Source organism: Rhinoderma darwinii, chromosome 5 (genome assembly GCF_050947455.1).
Source record: "Rhinoderma darwinii isolate aRhiDar2 chromosome 5, aRhiDar2.hap1, whole genome shotgun sequence".
Lineage (NCBI taxonomy): Eukaryota > Metazoa > Chordata > Amphibia > Anura > Rhinodermatidae > Rhinoderma > Rhinoderma darwinii.
Genome location: NC_134691.1, coordinates 219,243,059 through 219,269,089, shown reverse-complemented (window position 1 = coordinate 219,269,089; position 26,031 = coordinate 219,243,059). Strand labels below are relative to the sequence as shown.

General features: G+C 40.2%; 1 protein-coding gene across 3 annotated transcripts in view; it reads left to right on the top strand.

The window, feature by feature from the left end:
* The window catches only part of BBS9 (Bardet-Biedl syndrome 9), a 462,971-nt gene that overhangs the window by 275,926 nt on the left and 161,014 nt on the right, over positions 1–26,031 (top strand). For all 3 annotated transcript variants that reach the window (XM_075826942.1, XM_075826941.1, XM_075826943.1), the window contains one exon: positions 1,216–1,368. In XM_075826942.1, coding sequence (XP_075683057.1) covers positions 1,216–1,368 — 153 coding nt within the window. The remainder of the gene's footprint in view (positions 1–1,215; positions 1,369–26,031) is intronic.

The window sequence follows — 26,031 nt, the reverse complement described above, 5'->3', positions numbered from 1 at the left end:
ACATTTCTGAGCACTGCCACAGGGGTTTTGGCCCTCTATAGTTTTGGAACTTGATTGAAGTCTAAGCACACGTAAATGAAACAAGACCAGATAAATAAAACAGAAACAATAAAGAATGTTTAATGCGGTTCATGGTTGTTTAGTGTATCCCAAGCAATATAAAACACTATGTTTAATCTATATTTGATGTTTCTGTTTTTACTGTGAATTTTGTGTTTTTCTTTTACTATTCAAGAAGTGTTTTTTTATTTTTATTGTCTACGCTTTGTTTCTTTAAGCTTTACAAAGCAAATTAAAAGCGCTTAAAACCTCATTTGACTTTATCCATAGATATGGGAAGTGTGAGTGCTTATCATTCAGTCTACCCAGCAGTTTCCTATTTCGTTTTTCCTACATCCAGCAAACTGAATAAACTCCCATGATATTGGCAAACTGTGTGCTCGATTTAGGCTGCACTCAGAATCTTGAGAAGCAGCGGCTGGTGGAAAACAAATTTTAAACATATTAGAGCGATGTTTGCACTGTGTGTTTGGAGCTTGTGAAAATTGTTATCAGCTATCCACAAATCATAAATCTTTATTTTATCCCTGACCAGGGGAATGTCATGTATTTAAAAACATTTACTACTTTCTGGCACATATTTTTCGGAGGAAATCCAGTTGAAATTCTTTGCTCATTAGAAATAGTTTTCTGGTCTTCATCTGGAATTTTTTTCTGGGTGACATGCCAATTTATGTAAAAGTGCAGAATTATATTTTTTACTAATGGGATTATCTTTGTAAGTGTATGAAGGTTACTGGCCAGTTTTTTCCACACTTATTGGTTTCCGAACATGTACATTCCCTTATCACTGTCTACTAATTATTTCAACATTATATTATTAAAATTGCCTAGTTTAATCTCAAGGTATTAATATTCTGATAACCTTCAGCTGTGATACCCTATTAGCAGCTCTTTTTGTACTTTTTACTTTTACAAGCTTTTCACTTTAGGCTTACTGCTCTTTTGATCACAATTGCAAATTTTCATGTAGATCCTAATCCATAATTGTAAAAATAAACAAACTGATTTAATGCTCTCCCCCTAATTTCCACTTGGATTACAATGCTAGTAAAATGCAAGCTTGCGGCTTCCTACGTGACGCACATCTTTGTGTGCGATAATCTTTAAATGCTGGTTATTTTTTCTTGAACTGTTTTAAAATTAATTTTCCAGTTGCGTATGAATACAGAGAAATATGAAAATCTGTTATCTGAACGCGCTGTACAATTTCGTGCAATTCAAAAATTGCTGTTGACAAGGTTTAAAGATAAGACACCAGCTCCACTTCAAAATCTGGACACTCTACTGGATGGTACCTACAGACAGGTAAGACACAATGATTTCAATGTATGATATTGAGTTATAGCATTGGGATTAATGCTAAAGTTAATTAGGATATTGTGGGTGTTAAAGTTACATACTATAGAATGAAAAAAGACACAGATCCATGAATATCAATCAATTACACGTATTCATTGCTTGATTAATTTTAACCTTCAATACCATTTGTCAGTAAATAAACATCTAGCATTTTTTTAGATGTGGACATAGTATCTGCCATCACAACCTCTTGGGCTAGGGCATTCCATAGTTTGACTACTCTAACTGTAAAGAAACCTTTCCTATATTGATGTCTGAAACGTCTTTCTTCCACACGCAATGAATGTCCCCCAAACGCTGCTGGTTGTATCGTTTTAAAAAAGTAAAATATTATCGTTGTCGGCAGCACAGGCAGCACATCTCCCTGTGTAAATAGGGAGATGCGCTGCCAACATGATAATAAAGTATGGGGATGAGAAATTGGAGTAACGGCCGCTCATCCCCATCCATAGCTCCGTGTGACGATGTCTCGTTGAGCGGCGCTCGCTGCATCGGCCTATTGTCGGCCGGTGTAAAAGGCCTTTTAGGTGTCTTTTTTCCAAGCTGAACTAGCCCAATTTCTCTAGCCTTTCGTTGTAAGGGACACCTCCCATCCCATTTAATGTTCTATAATCCCGCCTTGGAACGCTCTCCAGTTCTTCTGTACAATTTGGAGTCCAAAACTGAATTCCATAGTTAAAAGAGCTACACGTTTATAAAGAGCTAATACAAAAAGTTTACCAGTGAAATGACATGCAGTTGTTAAGAATGGAGGATGATTATGATTTAACATAAGAGAAACCATTCTCAAAAAAAAAAAAAGCCAATTATCCTTGATTAACCCCTTAGCAACATCCGCGTACATGTACAGAACATGTGCGCTAACCTAATGTGGCATTAGCTCAGGAGCTGAGCCCACGCCATAGGTGGCCGGTGGCGGCGGTTTCAAACAGCTGACACCTGCCTGCAAGAGCCGGGATGGGAGGTCACTCCGATCTTAGCTGTTTAGCCCCTCAGCTGCAGCTGTTAAGAGCGACCAAGGCATCTGACCGGTTAGACAGATGGAGGGGGCTCCCTCTGTCCCCTGATGGCCCCCCTTCCTGCAATGAAATAATAGGGTCCTCATCAGCTGTCATGACAGCCGAAGGCCTCCAGGTCTGCTTTTAGTGCTCTATTATTAAGCCCTGCCAGAGACCGGGCTGAATAGTAGAGCACAGATAAAGACAATACAATGCAATACATACATGCATGGCCGAACACATGGTAAAGTAAAACAAATGTTTAACCCTTTGGAGACTGGGACAATTTCAATTTTACATTTTTTTTGCAGGATGAGTTCTAGTTTTAATGTCACCATTTAATGTACCATATATGCACTGGGAAACTGAAAATACATTTTTTGTAGGGTGAAATGGATAAAAAAATTGTGATTCCTCCATTGTATTTTTGGGTTTCATTTCTTATGACGCTCACTGCATGGTAATGAGGACATGTTAACTTTATTCTGCGGGTGGATACGATTATGGCGAAACCCAATTTATAGTTTGTTTTAATGTTTTACCACTTTTACAAAGAAAAACCTTTGTCAAAATCGAATTTGTTTTATATCGCCATATTCTGAGAGCCATAACTTTTTATTTTCCCAACGTTTGACTGGTGTAAGGGCTTATTTTTTTGCAGGTCGGGCTGTACTTTTTATTGGTACCGTTTTGGGGTACATGTGCCTTTTAGACTTTTTTGGGGGAGTTAAAGCCATCAATATCTAATCAGCTGTTTGAAGCAGCTGCGGTGCTTCGGTGAGCACTGTTTCCCTTTAATTTCTTACACAGCTCTGTACTGCACGACGACGTTACATTCGTAGCAGTATTACAGCTTTGTCCATTTACTCAAATGGGAGGAAGCTGTGACACTGTGCACAGCCGCTACAAATGTGATGGCATTGAGCTGTGTATGCAATGAAAGTGAAGAAGCTCAAGTGCTGCGACCCCTTCAAACGCTGAAATTAATTCTTATACAGCCCTAAAGTGGCCTAAAGGCAGGAGACCCCACAGAACAGCATGACGGGCCGTTTAGGTTTTGCAGGTTGTGCATCACTGATCTAAAGACTTTAAAGCACATGCAAAAGTAAACATCTATTTTATACTATAGGCCCTCTGAAATGGTCATTGAATTTTTTATGAACCTCAAAGTTTTAGTTGATTTTGCAATTGGCAAATGTCAGACATGTTCAATTCTCTCTATTTAGCATGTGTGTGTGTGTGTGTGTATGTATATGTATATATATATATATATATATATATATGTATGTATGGAGGTATATCATTATGTCTAAGTAAGGCCCCATGCACACGACTGTGCCTGTAATTACAGTCTGTGATTATGGGCACAGACGGCTGGCCGCGGACAGCCACCCGCATTTGCGGGCCATGCTCCCCTATACAGTATGGGAGCAGGGTCCGTATAAACCAAAAAATAGGACAAGGTGTCTGTTGGTCATAAAAATCAATGGGTCCGTAATTACGGACAAAATCTACGGTCATGTGCATGGGGCCTAAAGGAATATAAAGCTACTGACACTGATGGCATCTAGCCATGGTTTAATGGTAATTAGGCTCAGAAAATGATAGGCCATTTACATCTGTGTGTATAATATATAAAATTAGACGGAGATGTGTTCTGCTAAGTTATTTAGTATTGAATAATGTAGTAACAGACATTCAGCATGAATTTATGGAGGTTCAAGTGAATATGAAAATGATACTTTTAACATGATATGTATATGAAGGTTTTCTAATATTGGTTATAATATAGCTAGTAGCCGTAATTTAAGTTTTGGTTCTGCACACCCAATGTCATATCGGGCGGGGGATTAACTTTGGAGGGACACTTTAATGAAATTATGTTGTTAAAAGGGGGTCATTCAATTTAAATGCACTCAAAAATGTTTCTTTCCTACAAAGTATTGCTTTTTGTGCTCCATTCTTGCTCCTCCTTCAAATACAGACAAGAAGATTCTAATTTCGGGGCTATAGACAACTGGCTTTAGACATTGGTCAGCAATGTGCATGAAAGCATAGATGGATATTTTCCAGCTTTTTTTTTTCTCTCACTCGTGTCACGGAAGGAACAGTCTGCTAGAGAACAGTTATAATAATAAATGAAATGAAAAATTATGTTATTGTGTACTGTCATCGGGCACATGTCTTCATTACACAAAATGGTCTATAGTGTATGTATACTGCAACACATATTTAACCCCTACTGGGGATTATGGACTGGACAATATGACACTTAGCTGTCAGGGGCGACTTTCTACTTACTACTTGTCGCCAATGACTGAGCATTTCACCTCTAAAATACTAGCAATTGGCAACTGCCAAATGAGACACTTGGGTATAAGACATATCTTTAGTCATCACTTATGGGTTGGGCGCAATATATTCCAAATATAGAGATTGGCCCCTGAATATATCACTTATCCATCAAAAAGTGATCATAGTTAGTAAGACATGTCAAATGGAAAAATCCTTTCAGCTGCACATCCCTAACTTTTTCAGTCACACTATATCTTCCTCTCTTCTGTACAAAATGTTTTCTGCTGGAGTTAAACACTGCAAGTTGATGGGTGGCTGGAAGCAAAATTGCGGACATCTAATAACAATTGTTGATTGTTTATTCGAAGTGTATTTTTCTAAAAGTATATATTTTTAGTGAGAGTTACAGAGTTAACATGCCGTCTGCTTGAGGAGGCTTAAGATTGTGCCAAAGGATACTGTGGAAAGGGCCATTGATGAAACTAAATTCTTAATTTTCGACTCAAAGGAAGATATGGATCCCATGTGATTTCCCTCTCTTTTCTGTAATGAATCACATCACTGTCGCTCTTATGCTTACCACCTGTTTAATAAATTAAGAACGTGCAAGATTTATACGCACCTGCCTGAGCTCTTGTCATCCTAAATCAAAATGAACAATCAAGCACTGAAAGAAATCCCCATGTGTATAGATTTATGTGATCTTCTGAAAACAATATCCAAAAAAGAATAAGCTTTCATTATTGTGGGACTGGGGATCAATAGCGGCAATGGTGTGATCGTGAAATCTCTTTTTTATTACAGGGTTGATAGCTCTGAAGTAGTAGTAGGTAAAAATGTTCCTTCTCTAGAGCTTCATCCGTTCTCAGTGCTGAGATCAAAAGGACATTTGCTGTTAACATACTTCCCACGCTATTGTTTAATAAAAAGATTCAGCTTGCTTAAAATGATGCATTCATATATATATCGATGTTCTATTTGTCTTTTTGGCTTTTCAGAGTTTTTTTTAATAATATATTCTCTGGTACAATATTTTTCATAGTAATACCACACTTGGCTTTTGTTATAGCAGAAATAGCCCTAGCACATACATAGTTCATCTGAGGTTAGGGCTGCATTCATACTTGTGCAGTATGATTTGTACCGTATGATTTATTGCCATGCACTTATTTAAAAAAAATTCAAATAAGTGGCCGTCCTTGTAATAGATGTGTGGCCCGAGTCCGCCAGAGCGACTCCGCTACTCTGAACCCTTTCTATGACATCCATATGCCCTAATAGGGCATTTAAACGGGGGTTGTCCTGATGGGTCAACCTTTTTTTAAATGTTCCGGACCACTTTTAATTGTATTCAAGATTTTTTCCAGTGTATTAATCCTGGTGAGCTTGTAACTGATCTAAAAGCTCTAATGCTGACTATAGACATTAGATTATTATTGTTTTTTGTAAAGCGCCATTATTTCTAGGGCATAGAAGAAAGAGAGAGCAGCAGCACATCACAGTCCCAATATTCATGGAGGGTAATTCTACCAATGTTTCATGCATCCAGTGCACGCAGCATGAGAGTCTTAGCCTATCAACTCCAAACAGACATCAAGAAAAGACAGCTTGAAAAAAAAACACACTAGGGTTGAAACGTCGCTGTGATGGTGAAATAAACTTCCTGCGCCTTTTCTCTTTATTTCTAGGGCTTTCATGTACATATGAAAAAGGGGTTTAAAGGTTTTAAAAACTAAAAATAAAATGCAGCGTATTATGGGCTTTGAAATAACTTTTTAATTGGATGTTCCAAATCCCATAATACATTGTTTTAATAAAATAAAAAACAAAGGTTTCCATAGCCTTTAATTTCAAATCCATCTTGTATATCACACATTTGTTTTTAGTTGGAGAGCTACATACTCAAATGTTGGCTTAATTAACAATTTTTAGACGTGTCAATACTGTCCATGAGATATACAAAAAAGTTATTTATTTACCAAAAGTTGGATTTTTAAGGGGTTTTTGGGAAGCTCCTGCAGCGGTCATATTCTTTTCATCATTTACGTGCTGCAGCAGCCAATTGCTGGCTTTGATGAACTGCTAGTGACCGCTGTAGGAGCTTACGGGACCGGAGCAGGCAACAACAGGTTCTCCGCACTGGAGCATGGTGCTCGTCATGTGGTATCTGCTAGATTATTACTTTATGCCATCCCCTGTCCAGCTGCAGATTTCTAAAAATCCCAGCTAACTCCTTTAGGCCAGGTTTACAAACACAGTTTTGATGCGGTTTTAGTGGCAGTTTTTGGCTCACTTTTCTTGAGCCAAAGACAGAAGTGGATCCAAAAGGAAGAAAAAGGTAAAAAGAAAAGACTTTCTTTAGTGTCCACTTCAGTGTTTGGCTCAAAAAACTAAACCAAAAACTGCATCAAAACTGTGTGTGTGAACCTGGCCTTTAGCTTATGTTAAATATTGTTTTACACAGGATGAAGGAAGCGACCTTATAGTGTTTTAGTTTTTATTATAAAAAAATTATAACCAAAATGTATTACTCTTGTGTATTACTCTTAATGATTATTTAGTTTGTATCCCTTATTATACTCCCATTTGTGAAAAATGTTGAATGAACAGTTCCTATTGTACAGGTTAAACTTGACACCAACCTCCATGAAATTGGAGACACAACTTTTGCCTATTGTACAATCATCCTATACAAGAACAGGAAAATAGAAAAAATTAGTTGTTGCTGTCTATAGGGATTTCACATAATACCCGGGGCAATTATTTCAGGTGGAATGACTGGTATTAACTACCTGCAGTTTTCTACATCCTTGGGATGTCAGAAGACAAAAATCTTTGGCTATCGATTTCAAAGATCCTTTTTAGAGTTTGTGAAATAGAAGGCAGGACTAAATTGTTTCCGGCTAACTTTTGTAGCTATTCATTAGTCGACTGAATACTTAATAAAAAAAACAAAATTGCAAGCAGGACACTAAAACCATTTGTTTATCTTGATGGATTACTATAAGATGTTGTTTTCCATGCCCCCTTATAAAAATTTGAGACCGGCTAGATTATCTGTATAGTGCTGTTGTGGCATTTTGTTGCAGCATTACAAAGAATAAGGGTATGTTCACACTTGGTGGATTTGTTGCACAAATTTTTGTTACTGTCCCTTACATTGAGGCTTGCAAAAATCCATGCATATGCTTCAAAAAGAACCCCATTCGGATGTATGGAATATACATTTCTGCAATAAATCTGCCGTGTGTACTGTATATACATCCTAAGGGGCTTCCATGAAACATACGTAGATGGTTGAACAAATGACATATTTTTAAACTGTTTGTATTTTTATGTAGCTATAACTTCAGCTCTATATTACTTTGTTTTATTACCGTGCATGCATTTTTATCTTAGAATCGCATAGACTATTATCAGTCTGATCATATCTGTCTAAACAGTAGAAGGTAATTTTAATTTTTTCCTATGCTATTCATATTCATCTAAGAAAACCATTAAAATGTGATTTTATAATTTGGGGTTCAGCAGATCCTGATAATTATTTGTTCTTAGGAGTGAAAAATTATTGGCCACAGAATTTTCTCAGATAATTCCCTATTTCCTTACAGATGAGTGTAGGGTAAATAATCTGCCTAAATGTGCATTTTATTGGGGTGTTGGTGGTAACTTTGAGCCTAATAAGTGGACTTTAGTCCATACTTTGACTTGGCCTAGTTGTTAAAACATTATTAGAAAATAAAGCTTTGTACAGAGGCATATTGGATATGCACTACATGCATATTCTGTAGTCGTGAGTTGAGTAATATTCATGTTTTAAGGGTTTAATAAAGTTCACTCGGATGTCGGAAACCCCTCTACTGGGTACCTCTGACAAAAATGCTCCTTCAATTTCTTGGACGTGAACATGCCATCAACTTCCATTTCCAGCCATATTTTTTCTGCCAAGGACATTTGGATATTTATAACATCATTCACGGGCCATACAAAATGATCAACTTAAAAATTAGCCTGCTATATTTGGTCAAACATTTAATTAACTCACCCCTAATGTGATGGCTGGAACTGCGCTTCTCTTTGGTGAGGCGTGTGATGTTAGCTGGTATTGATGATGTTGCTACCGCGTCAGTCAGTCTGGAGCGGTCGACTCTTTGGTAAGTTTTGAAAAGAACTGCTCTCAGCAGAAAGTTATTCGGACTTAATTACTTAAAGGGGTTTTCCCATCAGGGACATTTATGACATTTCCACGGGATATGTCATAAATGTTAGATAGATGCGGGTCCCACCGCTGGGACCCGCACCTATCTCTAGAATGGGGCCCCCTAAACCCCGTTCTACCTCTCTGTGTCCCGACTGTTTTCCGGCCATGAAGAAGAAAACGGCGTAGCTCACTGAACTGCGCTGTTTCTGTAATTCCCATAGCAGAGTATGGCAGTTATGGAAGCAGCGTAGCATGCGAGTTACGCTGTTTCCATAACTACTATTCAGTTCTATGGGACTTACAGAAGCAGCGTAGCATGCGAGTTACGCTGTTTCCGTAACTACTATTCAGTTCTATGGGACTTACGGAAACAGCTCAGCAAGCTACACGGTTTTCTTCTTCATGGTCGGAAATCACAAGCTTCAGCCACAACACAAAGAGCTAGAATGGGGTTTAGGGGGCCCCGTTCTAGAGGTAGATCTGGGAACCAAGAGGTGTAACCCACATCTATCAGACATTTATGACATATCCTGTGGATATATTATAAATGCCCTTGATGGAAAAAAAAACAAAAACCTTTAAGTCACCTGACCTCACTTCGAGTGAGTAGGGCAGACGGAGCCAAGGAGTCAATGACATGGCGGCAGCGGCGGTCAGAGTGATGTCGGGGCATGCTGTGACAGGAGTGGACCAGTCCAGTCACCTGACCGCCTGTCACTGACTTGAGGTAAGGTGACTGGACTGTGCCGGCCCGGGAGTGGACCAGTCCGGTCACTTGACCTGAGTCACCTGACATTACGTCACTGACTCAGGTCAGGTGACCGAACTAGTCCACTTTTGGGCAGGCACGCACCGACCTCACTCAGACCGCCGCCACCATACTTGGCCGCCCTTCTCCTGCTCCTAAATGTGAGTGAGTAGGGCAGACAGACGGAGCCAAGGAGGGAATGACACGGCAGTAGCGGCGTTCAGACTGAGGTTCGGGCGTGCTGTGACAGGAGTGGACCACTCCAGTCACCTGACCTCACGTCACTGACGTGAGGTCAGGTGACAGGACTGTGCCGGCCTGGGAGTGAACCAGTCCAGCCACATGACCTCACGTCACCTACTCTCAGGTCAGGTAACAGGACTGGTCCACTCTTGGACCGGCACTCACCGACCGCACTCGGACTGCCGCCGCCATACTTCGCTCCGTCCGCCCTTCTCCTGGTCCTAAATGCAAGTGAGTAGGGCGGACAGAGCCAAGCAGCGAATGACGCGGTGGCAGCGCAGTCTGAGTGAGGTAGAGCCGGACCAAATGATCTCGCAGGTTTTATACGGCCTGTGGGATGGGCGTTTCCCACACCTGACCTAGAGGATCTTCCTAAATCAATTTCTGAGGTGAAAGAGGTGATTGCTTGAATATTTGGATGTAGATTGTGAAATTTGATTTAGTATTCGTGATCAAATATTGTTATCCATCAGAAATGCTTTAGAAAAAAAACAGAGCCTTTAACCCCTTTAGGACACAGCCTGTTTTGGCCTTCAGGACACAGCCGATTTTTTCAAATCTGACGTGTCACTTTATGTGGTAATAACACCGGAACGCTTTTACCTATCCAAGCGATTCTGAGATTGTTTTCTCGTGACATATTGTACTTTATGTTAGTGAAAAAATTTGGTCGATAAATTCAATATTTATTTGTGAAAAACTTCAAATTTTAGCAAAAATTTGCATTTTTCTAAATTTAAATGTATTTGCTTGTGAAACAGATAGTAATACCACACAAAATAGTTACTAGTTAAAATCCCCCATATGTCTACTTTATGGTTGCATCATTTTTTTTCACGTACTTTTATTTTTCTAGGACGTTACAAGGCTTAGAACTTTAGCAACAATTTCTCATATTTTCAATAAAATTTCAAAAGGCCATTTTTTCAGGGACCAGTTCAGTTCTGAAGTGGCTTTGAGGGCCCTACATATTAGAAAATCCCCATAAATCACCCCATTTTGCAAACTACACCCCTCAAGGTATACGAATCAGCATTCACAAAGTGTTTTAACCCTTTAGGCGTTTCACACGAATTAAGGCAAAGTAGAGGTGAAATTTACAAATTTCATTTTTTTTGCCGAAATTCATTTTAATAAAAAAAAAATCTGTAACACAGAAGGTTTTACCAGGGAAACGCAACTCAATATTTATTGCCCAGATTCTGCAGATTTTAGAAATATCCAACATGTGGCCCTAGTGTCCTAATGGACTGAAACACAGGCCTCAGAAGCAAAGGAGCACCTAGTGGATTTTTGGGCCTCCTTTTTTTAGGAATATATTTTAGGCACCATGTCTGGTTTGAGGAGGTCTTGTGGTACCTAAACAGTGGAAACCCCCCAAAAGTCACCCTATTTTGGAATCTACACCCCTCAAGGAATTTTTCTAGGGGTATAATGAGAATTTTGGCCCCTCAGGATCTTTTTTAGTGCTAAGGTGACCAAAAAACAGCAATTTTGGCGCTTTAAATTCTTTATTTATTACAGCGTTCACCGTGCACAATAAATTACGTTTTAATTTATTCTGCCAGTCGGTATGATTACGGCGATACCATATGTGTATAGTTTTTTTTAAGTTTTGCAGCGTTTGCACAATAAAATTAAGTTTCTATAAAATAATTTATTTTCTGGGACACGCTATTCTGAGCCGTAACTTTTTTATTTTTTTGTCAAAAAAGCTGTGGGAGGTCTTGTTTTTTGCGGGATGGGTTGTAGTTTATATTGGTATCATTTTGGGGTAAATGCGATTTTTTGATCACTTTTTATTCTATATCTTGGGAGGGGTGGTGACCAAAAAATAGCGATGCTGACAGTTTTCCGTTTATTTTGTTTGCTGTGTTCACCGTGTTGAAAAATTAACATGATAGTTTTATAGTTTGGGCCGTTACGAACGCGGCAATACCAAATATGTGTACTTTTTTTTAACGGTTTCATTTTTTCACTATAATAAATTACTTATTATAGGAAAACAAAACCTTTTATTTTTCCACTTTTATAAAACATTTTTATTAACTTTTTTTTACTTTTTACACTTTATATTTTTGTTTATTAACTTTTTTTTTACTTTTTACACTTTCTTTTTTTGACCTGCAGCTCTGATCGCTGCTAGAATACATTACACTACCTAGGTAGTGTAACGTATTCCAACTGTCAGTGTGATGTCACAGTCACTCTGACAGTTGGTCTACGAGGATCAGCAGAGGCTGGTCCTCATAGGCTGACATACATGGCAGACTTGGGGGCCGTTGTCTGGCCCCCGGGTGCCATCACAAGCATCAGAAGCCCCCACGATTGCATGGGGGCTGCTGATGCGCTACAAACCCGCTACATGCGGAGATCGCAATCGAGCCCCGCATGTAACGGGTTAATTGCCGAAATCAGCGGCGATGAGCCGCTGATCGACAACGCTGGAGAGTGTCAGCTGTCGGGGACAGCTGATCTCCAAGTTCCCGATGCACACTGTCGCCGACAGTGTGCATCGGGAATGGCACAGTGACTTTCTGATACGAAGCCTATCAGGACCAGCCGAAGGTTGGTCCTGATGGGCTTCCGTCCATGGCAGACCCGGAAGCCATTGTTTGGCTTCCGTTTGCCATACTAACTATCGGCAGACCCCGCGATTTCGGACGGGGGTCTGCCGATATGCTAGAAACCCCTAAAATTCGGCGATTGCACCCGATCGCCGAATTTAAGGGGTTAATTCGCCGAAATCAGCGGCAAAGGACCACTGGCCGGCAAGAGGGGAGTGTCAGCTGTCGGCGACAGCTGACCTCCCGGTTCCCGGTGCACACTGTCGCCGACAGTGTGCACCGGGAAAAACTCAGTAACTGTACGTCGTCGTGCGGGAAGTAACCTCCCGCAACGACGGACAGTTACGTCCTGGTGCGGGTAGGGGTTAATCTGGTTAGAATTACAGGTAGACATTTTAAAAAAATGTTTGCCCAATTGACATATTTGTGAGTAATGTTGAGGTACATGTTACAAGAAGTGATCTAGCCTCTAGTGAATATTATTTTTTTTGTTATATATGTTTTTTTTATGATTGAAATTAAATTATTTTAAATTAAGGTTTATTAAGCAAAATGTAAAGAATGATATAATTTCAAATATAATTTTCTGATCATTTAACAATTTTTACAGATTCATCACCCGTGTTATCTAGTGTCATATCTGTGACTCCTTACTTTAACAGTGAATAGCTTTGACTTTCTAACTATTGTACAGGTTCTTTCGTATCTGTCCTGATGCTGTTCTGCTCTACTCTGATAAAAGCTGTTATACAGGCTGTTATTTTAGAAAGGTAAATATATATTTCCTTCCTCTAGCTGTCTACATATTTTCCTTTTTGCTCATTTTGGCCAGTGGAGCAGTATTTAAAATACTTTACTTACTGAGGTAGAGAAGAAAGCCACAATGGTACAATTTCAGAAGCTGTCCTTGCCTAGTCTTCCTGATAGGTTAAGTGGAGGCTGGAAGAATGCTTACAATATGTGTGGGCCACGAGCATGCCAACTGGCAAATAGAAAATTAAGGGTATTCTTTATTTTGCTAAGTATTTGCTGACTGCTTTATTTAGATTTTATCTGCTACCACAAAAACCTGAAGTTTCTTTTTGTGTAAATACTTCTAATTTGGGTTGCTGACCACCCAATGATAGTTCCTTCCTTGGGCAAGTTGCTGGTTTTAACAGGTGCTGTTCTCTATATTCTTTCCAATAAAGCTGTCAGTGGTATTTGTTCCTTAAAACTTACTGCAGTTTCTTATTTTTAGTTATTTTAGCAGTAATATTTTGTAAATGTAATTATCTAGCATACATTTATGAAGACATAGTAAAAGTTAGAATATCGCATTAATTATACCTAACCCCCCCCCCCCAAAACAAAACAAAAAAAAAAAAACAATTAGTGCACAAAGCTTGTATCTATTCCAATGTACATAGCAGGAGATAAGTTCTTATACCTATTACTATATTCTAAAATTTATCATTTTAATACGGTAAAGATTGCAATAGAATAACACTTCTCTCCAGTTATACTAAGCCATACTTTTGCTAATTAAAGGCTATGTACACCATTAAGGGGCATTTTTTTTACATAAGCTGTTCAGTCAGTGTGTTTGGTGTAACTTTTTAATTAGTCTTTATAAAAAAAAAATATATTTTTTGAGATACAGCTGCTCTGTATTCTGTATGCAGAACAGCTGTATTGTTCACTATTACCTGAATCCGTCAGTTCCGCAGACGGGTTCAGTGTCAATGGGTCCTGCGTGTCCCTGACACACAGGATTCACCTGTAATCTATTACAACTAAGTTATGAACTTAGATGTGATAGATTACAAGTGCATCCTGCATGTCAGGGACACATAGTACCCGCTGTGACTGAACCCATCAGTCCCTTGGACCTGACGGGAACAGGATTTAGCGCTACATACATATGCTCTGTATACAGGATACAGAGCAGCTGTATCTAAAAATGTAAAACAAATTTTTAATAAAGACTAATTAAAAAGTTACACCAAACACACTGACTGAACTGTTTATTAAATAAATAAAAAAACGCCCATCAAAGGTTTACACAGCTTAAAAAATAGTTCGTTTGGCAGTGTAAAAAAGCACAACCATCCCACCATAAAAGATAAACAATTTACTAATTTACTCTCTGTAAATTCTGTTCCTACCATGAGAATTCACTTAGCAGGACAACATGTACACAGAAATAATAAAAGACCCTGCTTGTTTGTAGCATCATAGGGCAAAGAGATATACCATAATACAGATTGTCCATCTAACGCATTGTCATACATATAAGCGACCGCTTACCTTATCGACAACCAATCCATGCATACTTATGTGCATGTATGTGCCTGTGATGTGGAACCTCCTGAATGGCGAATAATTAAACCTGAAAATAAATACATTGCTTATAGTAAAATTCCGGGTATAAAAATAAAAAACTCAACTGTTGCACAACTAAAATCACATTTCTACTGGGTAAATCATATCTAGGTAGATAATCTGCCTTTTTGTCATGGTCCGTAAATCGGACAACCCCTCTATGAATGTCAGAGGGGGTTCATAGGAATAATAGCCATGTAATACCATATATCTCCTGGGGTCTCATATGTGGTGATTAGCGGCATTACATAGGCTTTGTTAATTTCTCTCAGTCAGAAGGGATCTGTATCAGATCATTCCTGCTGCCTTTTCCTGTGTTGTTGCCACAAGAAGAAGCTACATGTAAGTGGTGCTTATACAGTTAGGCCCAGAATTATTTGGACAGTGACACAAGTTTTGGCATTTTAGCTGTTTACCAAAAAAGGTTGAATATACAGTTATATAATCAATATGGGCTTAAAGTGCAGACTCTCCGCTTTAATTTGAGGGTATTCACATCCTAATTTTAGGAAGGGTTTAGGATGTAGTATGTAGCTGCCTCTTTTTCAAGGGACCAAAGGTAATTGGACAATTATGTCAAAAGCTATTTAATGGGCTGCATGGGTGTCACGCTCTAGGGGTATGTGGACCCACTAGGCCGCTCCCCCTTAGCGGAGAGGCAGCTGGCCAAGTAACAGTCTATGAAAAGTCTATAGAAGTAGTTTGTAGCACAAGGGTACCAGAGATAGTCCAGACGGTGGCAGAGCCTCTGGCACAGATGGGACTAGATGTGGCAGGTTGCGCCAGACGTGGCGGATGGTACCAGGAGTGGCAGATGACACCAGACGTGGTGTAAACAAGCAGGCGGCACAACACGACTCCAACACTAGACAGGCTCAGGAACAAAACACGGCACAGGATACAGGTAGCAGGGCACGGGAACACTGGGAGCAGGATAACATTATGGGACCATGTGCAATACGAACATGGGAAAATTCCAAAAACGCTCAGGCAAGGAGTGAAAGGGCAGGGACGTTTTTATAGTCCAGGGTGATCTGGAAAATAATTAATTACATATGATTAATTCCCTTTAAGGCCAGGAACTAGCGCACGCGCCCCATCGCGGACATTTCAGGGCAGAGTGGCCTGATATGCTGACGTCTCCTGGGAAGGAGATGTCGGCCACGGGAGGAAGGTCTGCGGTCGCGGCCGTCAAAAGGTAAGGGGAGGCGGCGTTCCGTGACCGCGGCCATTACAATGGGTATTCCCTCAATAATCCATTATCAATTAAGCAGGTAAAAGGTCTGGAGTGGATTCAAGGTGTGGCATTTGCATTTGGAAGCTGTTGCTGTGAAACCACAACATGAGGTCAAAGGAGCTCTCTATGCAAGTGAAACAGACCATCGTTAGGCTGAAAAAATGAAGAAATCTATCAGAGAGATAGCACAAATGTTAGGAGTGGCCAAAACGACAGTTTGGTACATTCTTGAAAAAAAAGAGCGCACTGGTGATCTCGTGAACTTCAAAAGGCCTGGACGTCTACAGAAGACAACAGTGGTGGATGATCGCAGAATCCTTTCCATGGTGAAGAAAAACCCCTTCACAACATCTACCCAGGTGACGAACAGTCTCATGGAAGTAGGTGTATCAGTATCTAAGTCTACCATAAAGAGAAGACTTCATGAGAGCAAATACAGGGGGTTCACCATAAGGTGCAAACCATTAATCAGCCCTAAAAATAGAAAGGCCAGATTAGACTTTGCCACACAACATGTAAAGATGCCAGCCCAGTTCTGGAACAGCATTCTTTGGACAGATGAAATTAAAATCAACCTGTACCAGAATGATGGGAGGAAGAAAGTATGGAGAAGGCTTGGAACGGCCTCATGATCCAAATCACACCACATCCTCTGTAAAACATCGAGGAGGCAGTGTGATGGGATGGGCATGCATGGCTGCCAAAGGCACTTGGTCACTAGTGTTTATTGATGATGTGACTGAAGACAGAAGCAGCTGGATGAATTCTGAAGTGTTCAGGGATATACTTTCTGCTCAGATTCAACCAAATGCAGCAAGGTTGACTGGACGGCGCTTCACAGCACAATGGACAATGACCCAAAACATACTGCGAAAGCAACCCAGGAGTTTTTTAAGGCAAAGAAGTGGAATATTCTGCAATGGCCAAGTCAATCACCAGTTCTCAACCCAATCGAGCATGCATTTCACTTTTTCACTTGCTTAAGACAAAACTTAAGGCAGAAAGACCCACAGACAAGCAACAACTGAAGACAACTGCAGTAAAGGCCTGGCAAAGCATCACAAAGGAGGAAACACAGCGTTTGGTGATGTCCGTGGGTTCCAGACTTCAGGCAGTTATTGCGTGGAAAGGATTCTCTACGAAGTGTTTAAACAAAACATATTTATGGTAATGTTAATTTGTCCAATTACTTTTGAGCCCCTGAAATGAGGAGGCTGTGCAGACAAATGGTTGCAAGTACTAAACGTTTCACAGGATGTTTTTGTTCAATTAAACCTGAAAGTCTACACTTCAATTGCATCTCAGTTGTTTCTTCTCAAATCCAATGTGGTGGTATGCAGAGCCCAAATCATGAAGATTGTGTCACTGTCCAAATAATTCTGGACCTAACTGTATGTAATGAGGGAAGAGGGGACAGCAAAACTGAGAGAATAAGCAGGTAGATGCGTTTTGCAGTTGAGGGCATCGTAGCTGGCAATGGGGGCATTATGGTGTCACGTTGGGTTCGTGGACTCACTGCACCATACCGCCTTGGCGGTATGGCAGCTGGCCAACAGGGCGCAGGTAACAGTCTATAGTTCGTATAGGGTACCTGTGGCAGCTAGGACAGTAGCAAGGCAGGCTTGGCTGGGACTAGGCAGCAGGCAGACGTCAGGCGTGGTGTAGCAGGACAGGCGTGGTATACAGCACAAAATGACTACAGCACAGCACGGCACTAGACCAGGATAGCACGGGATAAAGGATACAGGTACCGGAAACACTGGGAACTGGAAGACACTAGGAGACCATTTGCATAGACAAACTTTGGGTATGACAACAACACTCAGGCATGGGAGGAAGGGGCACACCCTACGGGACCCGACCGAGGTGAGTGGAAGTGAGTGCTGGCGTCTCCTGAGTTGTAGACAGGCCAGCGCTCGCAGACCCATGGTTGCGGCCATCAGGAGGTGAGTGAGCCTGACGGCCCGCGGCCATGGGCCTGACATATGGCTTCCATTGGCGGGGCATTGTGGCTGATATTGGGGGTTTCTCCGCTGGCAATTTTCCACTGGGGGTACTATTCTTGCCATCTACAATAAAAGGTACTTTTACCTATGTTATCCGCCATATCATCAATTTCAACTGGTGACTATATGAAGTTTTTTTAATTGTTTTTTTCCAAAATATCTTTCATGTGGAAGTTAAAATAAGTTATCCCACGAACAAAACAAAACCCTGAAAAAAACAAAAACAAACCTGTCTACAACTCTAGTACTCTGACCCCTAAATCACCATTCACAATTATTTTTTTCACCAATTCCGGTCCATTTACAGTGTACCTGTCGTGACTCCCCTGCAGTCCAACTCTGAGACTCCGCCCTCCCTGCTTCCCGTAGCTTTGTAGTGCTGTCCTCCTCCACTCGCCCATTGCTGCTAAGAATGTGAGCGCCCACGCTGACTAGCGCACATAGCACCGCTGAAATGAATGCTTGCTGAAACGAATGCTACTGATAACTCTGCTTGTCAGGGTAGGAGAATGAAACTGCACATTCTATGATTCTTTGCTGACAAATGAAAGAGCAATAGCAGAAGCCAATGGCTCACTGCAAAGGTAGAACAGTGTGCGGCGCAGTAAACGGGGGAGAGAGAGAGAGCAAGCTACGCCCATGTAAGTAATTTTTTGACTCAAGAATTATTTGGATAGTATGTATGTTGCAAACATGCTTTATTTTACAGGGGGATTTGAATTAAAATTAATATTTTTGGTAGGATAACCCCTTTAAGGTTTGCTTTTGTCCACTTTATTTAATGTTAATAATCTTGTGTTAATATATTGCTTGTCCTCCTTTTCTATTGTTCAAATTTCATATCTATAAACAGCCACAGAAAATACTATAGCCTGAATCATTGGGATAATTGATTTGATAAATATATGAGCATTGTATTGGCTTCTAGTAATTGTTGTTCGCTTTAAAAATCCAGGATCTGGCCAGACTAAGGCCCCATGCACACAAACATGCCTGTAATCACGGTACGTAATTAAGGGTGGGGACGGCCGCGTACAGCCGTCCGCATTTGCGGGACATGCACCCATTATAAAGTATGGGAGCACGGTACGTGAAATAAAAAAAATAAGACGTCCTATTTTTTACGGAAGGTTTCTATGGCACGGGCACCTTCCCTTAAATATACGGGAAGGTGTCCGTCGGCCATAGAATTGAATGGGTCTGTTATTACGGACCGTAATCACAGTCCGCAATTACGGATGATATTATGGTCGTGTGCATGGGGCCTAAGCAATATCCAAAATAACAGGAACTTTTTAGTCTGAAACCGAGGATTTAAACTGTTGGCTGACAAGAAATTAGTGTAAATAGCATTTCCTTCTTTAAAAATTTTTTCCAGCTAGAGAAGAGTGGCACTTTGAGCATTGCAGCTTAAAGAAGCACTCCAGCAATTCTTTTGGCTGTATAGTACATATGCTATTATTAAGCCGTTAGTGACCGCCAATGGGCTTTATTCTGATGCATAAGCTTTAAATAGAATTAAATCTCCCTGCTCTCAGCTATTATAAAAGCGATCGGAGAATCGCATATTAAAGCCCCATAGTGGGACTAGTAAAAAAAGAAAAAAAAAGTTGAATAAAGTTAATAAAAAAAAAGCGAAAAAAAAAATGAAAAACCCACTTTTTTCCCCTTACAAACTGCTATACTATTAAAAAACCAAAATAAAGTAAAAAAGTTACACATATTTGGTATCGCCGCGTCCGGAAACTTCAGAGTCTCATTGTATCATATGTGGTGCAGCTTCAGCCTGCCTCCCGCTTGTGATAGATTTCTATCTGTCAGCTGTTACAAGCAGAAGGCAGGTGAGCAGTGCGAAGCTACATCTCCTAGATATACAATGAATATTCTGCACACACCATACACACATAGTATAGACCGTTAGTGTGAGTCTGGGGAGTTTTATAACTGCAGCTGATCAATGTAAAGATTCACCTATTATGTCACTGCACTCCTGCTTCCTTTAAATATGGCAGAAATGACCTCTTTAGTTGCACTAACTGCATGGGGTGAGGAACAAGGAGGGTTGAGGAGAAGGTGTCTCAGAGCTGCCAGGAAGGATTTGATAGGTGATGATGTAATCTTGTAGTTCACAGGAATTCAGCCACACAGGAGAGTCTGACCTCCTGTCTACACATGAGCATGGTCTATTTTAGTGGTCAGTATGAGATCACATGACACAGCTGCCCATAATGAAAGGGTTCAAAATGTATAGATGTAACTGAGCTGGGAAGAAATACACAACAATGCTAGAATATTTCTGGTGAGTTACCATGATATTTGCAGACATTTTTCATGTGCCAACTGGTACAAGAGCACCTATTTCTAGTCTACTGAAAAGACCAGAATTAGGCTCTAGCTACAGGCAACGTGATTTTGCTGTGTAGAACACTGCTTTTTCCACTCTGACTAAACTGCAGTTCTTTAATTTAATTTTAATGTTTCTACTAAAAACGACCGACCAATCATACAAGTCATAAAATAAGGCAACTTTTTTCCTCATATATTTATGCCATAGTGGTAATTCCACTGATGAATATTGGCTTGTACATGTGTCTCGTGCAAATCACTCTTTCCTCTGTGGACTTCAGTATACCTTGTCAGAAGTTCCAATGCATTTGTATTCTATTCACACACTTCACTGCTACTTAGCACATAACACTCTGCCAACTGGGCAGAGTGGCTGCAAGGAAGTTTGCCATGAGTGACTACTAGAGAATTGAAATGGGATATAACCTTGTTTGTCCTTATATACACGCATGCACAAACATATGCAAATATATTTCACTTTACTGGGAATATGTTGTATGAGCAAAGATATGTTTTACATTATACTAAAGGGCAGCAAAGGTTAAATGTGAAATAAGAGGGAAAATAGAGGATCTACAGTTAATCCAATGTTGTTTTAACACTATTGTTAGGGATCTGCCAGGTACTACGTCTAGGTATACTCCTGGGATTAATCAATCCACACCTGAGGCCAGACCTGTTCGACTGACACCATCTCCCACCAACCAGGGTGGCAGGCTCAGGAGTGGGAGAGCCTATCGCGGCCTGGTCAGTCTGAGTTAGCTCCGCCCCCTGTCCTTTATTACCTGCCGTGTTCTCTTCCTCAGTGCTTGTAATTCTTCTGGATTCCTGGCCTCACTGCTGCTTGCTCCAGCCTGCTCCAGCCTGCTTCTGCCGTGCTTCTGCCTTGCTGCAGTTCCGCTTAACCTGCTTTGCTTTGCCCCTGGCTTGCTTCCTTCTCCTTGCTCACTTTGGTATACTCCACTTCATCCTGGTCCTGACTACTCATTCACCGCTCCGTTTTCCTTGCGGCGTTCCGTGGCTACTGCCCCTTCCCTTGCGTGTTCCCTGTTTGTTCTCCCGTGCACTTAGACAGCGTAGGGACCGCCGCCCAGTTGTACCCCGTCGCCTAGGGCGGGTCGTTGCAAGTAGGCAGGGACAGGGCGGTGGGTAGATTAGGGCTCACTTTCCCTTCACCTCCTTCCTGCCATTACAACTATACTTCCTGACTACATCATGATTCTCAATACAATTTTAAAATGAATTTTGTGAAAAGCTTGTCTCCGAGCAAATAGCACATTGGTTTCCCAGTTGCCTTTATCAAAATCTAGATAACATTACAAGATAAAAATTTCATTATATTTCCCTGAATGGATTTATTCTAGGATAATAAATGCATTAGAGCATAAAGAACTCTCTTTTAATCTTCTAATCAAAAGCTTTATTGGTATCTTAAGAATTATTCTAAACTCATAGTTGGGAAAAAAAATATTGGTTACTTAAAAAATAAAAATAGTGTATATAGATTTAAAATATAGTTAAAATGTAAACAGTGAGGAGTGAAGTATTGTTTTATTTTATAGTCAAATATAAATCTTTTTAGTTATATATTTAAAATGTTGTGGTAAAGCATTACATTTTCTGGATTTAACCACTTCGGGACTGAGCCTGTTTTGGCCTTGGGGACGCAGCTGATTTTTTTCAAATCTGACATGTCACTTTATGTGGTAATAACTTGGGAATGCTTTTACCAATCCAACCATTCTGAGATTGTTTTCTCGTGACATCTCGTGTACTTCATGTTAGTGGAAAAGTTTGAACAATACATTCAGTATTTATTTGTGAAAAACACCAAACTTTAGAGAAAATTTGACTTTTTCAAAATTTTAATGTATTTGCTTGTAAAACAGATAGCAATACCACACAAAATAGTTATCATTTAACATTTACCATATGTTTACTTTAGTTTGGTATCGTTTTTTGAACGTCCTTTTATTTTTTTAGGTTGATACAAGGCTTAGAACTTTAGTAGCAATTTCTCACATTTTCAAGAAAATTTCCAAAACCTATTTTTATAGGTACCAGTTCAGTTGTGAAGTGGCTTTAAGGGCCTTATATATTAGAAACCCCCATAAGTCACCCCATTTTAAAGACTGCACCCCTAAAAGTTTTCAAAACCGCATTTAAAAGGTTTCTTAACCCTTTAGGTGCTTCACAGGAATTAAAGCAAAGTAGAGGTGAAATTTACAACTTTTTTTTTTTGTCAGAAAATACATTTTTTTCCGTTACACAGAAGAAACGCATCTCAATATTTATTTCCCAGATTCTGCAGTTTTTAGAAATATCCCACATGTGGCCCTAGTGTGCGAATGGACCAAAACATAGGCCTCAGAAACAAAGGAGCGCCTAGAGGATTTTGGGCCTCCTTTTTATTAGAATATATTTTAGGCACCATGTCAGGTTTGAAGAGGTCTTGTGGGGCCAAAACAGTGGAAACACCACCAAAAAGAAACCATTTGACAAACTACACCCCTCAAGGAATGTATAGAGTGGTATAAGGAGAATTTTAACCCCACAGGTTTTGCTAAAATTAGTGGAATTAGTCCGTAAAAATGAAAAATCAAATTTTTTTCCAATAAAATGTAGAAATGATCCATTTTTACAAGGCATAAAGAAGAAAAAGCACCCCAAAATTTGTAAAGCAATTTGTCCTGATTACAGCAATACTCCATATGTGGTAATAAACTGCTGTTTGGATACACGGCAGAAGGGAAGGAGCGCTATTTGGCTTTTGGAGCTCAAGTTTGCTGGAATGGTTTTCGGGTGTCATGTCGCATTTCCAAAGCCTCTGAGGGACCAAAACAGTGGAAACCCCCCAGAAGTGGTGACTCCATTTCGGAAACTGCAGGCCTAAAATAATTTATCTAGGGGTATAGTGAGCATTTTGATCCCACAGGTTTTATGCTGAATTTAGCGTAATTAGGCCATCAAAACTTCTATTGTTTTTTATACTTTTTGTTTTAAAGCGTTTATTAATAATATATTTAGTTTATTCTGCGGGTCGATGCCATGTTGGCAATACCATATGTATATAGTTATTATTTTTTATGTCTTATGGCGTTTGCACGATAAAATCAAGGTTTTAAAAAAATTCTTTTATTTTTGTGTCGCCATATTCTAACAGCCATAACTTTTTTATTTTTCCAACAAGAAAGCCGTGTGAGGGCTTGTTTTTTGGCGGAACAAGCTATAGTTTTTATTGGTACCGTTTTTGGGTGCATGCGACATTTTGATCCCTATTTATTCAATTTTTTGGGAGCTGACGTCACGTATTCTGGTTACCGTGCGGGATAAATAACATTACAGTTTTATATTTCAGGCCGTTACTCGCACGGCGATACCAATTATGCATAGTTGATTTTTTTCTAATAATAAAGGACTTTTTTAAGCACAAAAGGGCAATTTTTAATTTATTACTTTGAACTTTCACTTTTTCATTTTTGTAAAAAAAAAATGTTACTTTTTGTTTTTTAGTCCCACTAGGGACTTGAAGATCCAACTGTTGGATCGTTGTTATAATACCCTGCAATACTTATGTATTTCAGGGTATTATACCTGTCAGTTTAATCGCCTTCCATAGATGGCAGACCCAGAGGCCTTTGTTAGGCCTCTGGTTTCCATAGCAACCATTGGCACCCCACAATCACACTTAAAAACTTAAATGCGGCGGTCGCTATTGACCGCTGCATATAAGGGGTTAATCGGAGGGGTTCACTGCTGTGATCTCACCCGATATTTTCCCCAAGTACTAAAGCTGCTAGTAGCAGCCTGTACTGGGAGATGCAGGGCTGCGGGGAGTGCCTGTGCGCTCCGTTAGGAGCACACGTAGATTAACAGGCTGCATGCACAAGGACCAGCGCTGCAGCCCGTTAATTTACGTGGGGTGGTCTGGAGCTTATCCCATCAGGGATCTTGATGGCATATCCACAGAATATGCCAGAAATGTCAGATGTGGGTCCTACCTCTGGGGCCCGCACCTATCTTTAGAACCGGACCCCCTAAACCCTATTCTACCTTTCTCGGTTCCCGCTGCCTCCCGAGCCACTACCTGATTACACGGTCGGAAATTAGGAAGCTGTTTTCGTAACTCGCATGGAAGTGAATGGCAGTTACGGAAACAGCATAGCTTGCGTTCTATGCTTCTTCCATAACTGCCATTCACTTCTATGGGAGTTACGGAAACCGCATAACTCAGGGATAAGGGATAAGTGGGACCGGCATCTATCTGACATTTATGGCATATCCTGTGGATATTAAATCACTGTCAGTAATTCTTAATTTCCGTTAATTTTCCCCAACATGTGTAGTTAAGACTATTTTCAATGAGTCTCTGACCTGTTTAAGGGATATATAAATTGTCAGTCAACGCTACACTGCCAATGTTTGTATCATAAGTATGTCATATTATACAAGATAAATGATACAAAGTATCAGGAATATGTGTGCAGTGCTTTCGCAGTTTGCATTGACACAAAATAAATTAATCTAGTGTGGTAGGTAATAGTGCTAAAAAAATAACATATCACATATATTCATGTCCAGTTTGTACCTTAGTAGCTATCTATTTTTATTTGTTTTTATATATGTTTGTAAACTGGACATAGAATATCAGGGATATAGTTGGGGCCCAGTAGCCACACATATAGAGATCTGCACAAGATAGATAGATTCAATCCAAGTCCAGCACATCCAAGTTAGGTGCAAGGAATATTGTTCAAGTGCTAAGACCCTTAATTCCTATCCTACCCACTATTAGCCCTACACGTTTCTTTGCTATCTATTTCTGACGCAAATCTTCAGGGGCCTACAGCAATCAATCTATTAAATCTTCTAGCATTCTAGAAGTCTAAGGCCTCATGCACACGACCGTGTTTTTGCGTCCGCAATTCCCCCGCAAATCCACGGGAGAATTGCGGACCCATTCTTTTCTATGGGGCCGTGCACACGACCGTAGTTTTTGCGGTCCGTGCACGGCCCGGGAACCCGGACCGCAGAAAGTACGGACATGTCCTATTATGGTCCGGAGTTGCGGTCCGGGCTCATTGAAAACAATGGCCCGGCCATGTGCATGTGCGGGCGGCTTGCGGCTGACAGTCCGCAGCCGGCCGACACGAAAATCACGGGCGTGCACACGGCTACGGTCGGGCTACGGTCGTGTGCATGAGGCCTAAGTGTACAATGCACTGAATGCAACAAATTGTGCTACAACATGGACACAGTAAGCTAGCCACCGTTGGTGGCCAACCAACAGTGGCTAGCTTACTATGTCCACGTTGTAGATTTGCGTTTGAAGATTTGCGGCAATAATATGTGTAAAAAAAAAAAGTTAAATACATTTTCAGGAGTGTAAATAAAATATTAAAATTAAAAAAAAAAAATTGTTCCCATTTTTCCCCAAGCACAATGTAAAAAAAAAAAATATTGGTATAGCTGTGTCAGTAAAAGTCACATCTATTACAATATACCATCATTTAAATCGCACGCTGAACAGCGTAATTTAAAAAAAAACAAAAAACATCAATCGTTTTTTGGTCAACTTAGCGCTTAAAAAATTTAATAAAAAGT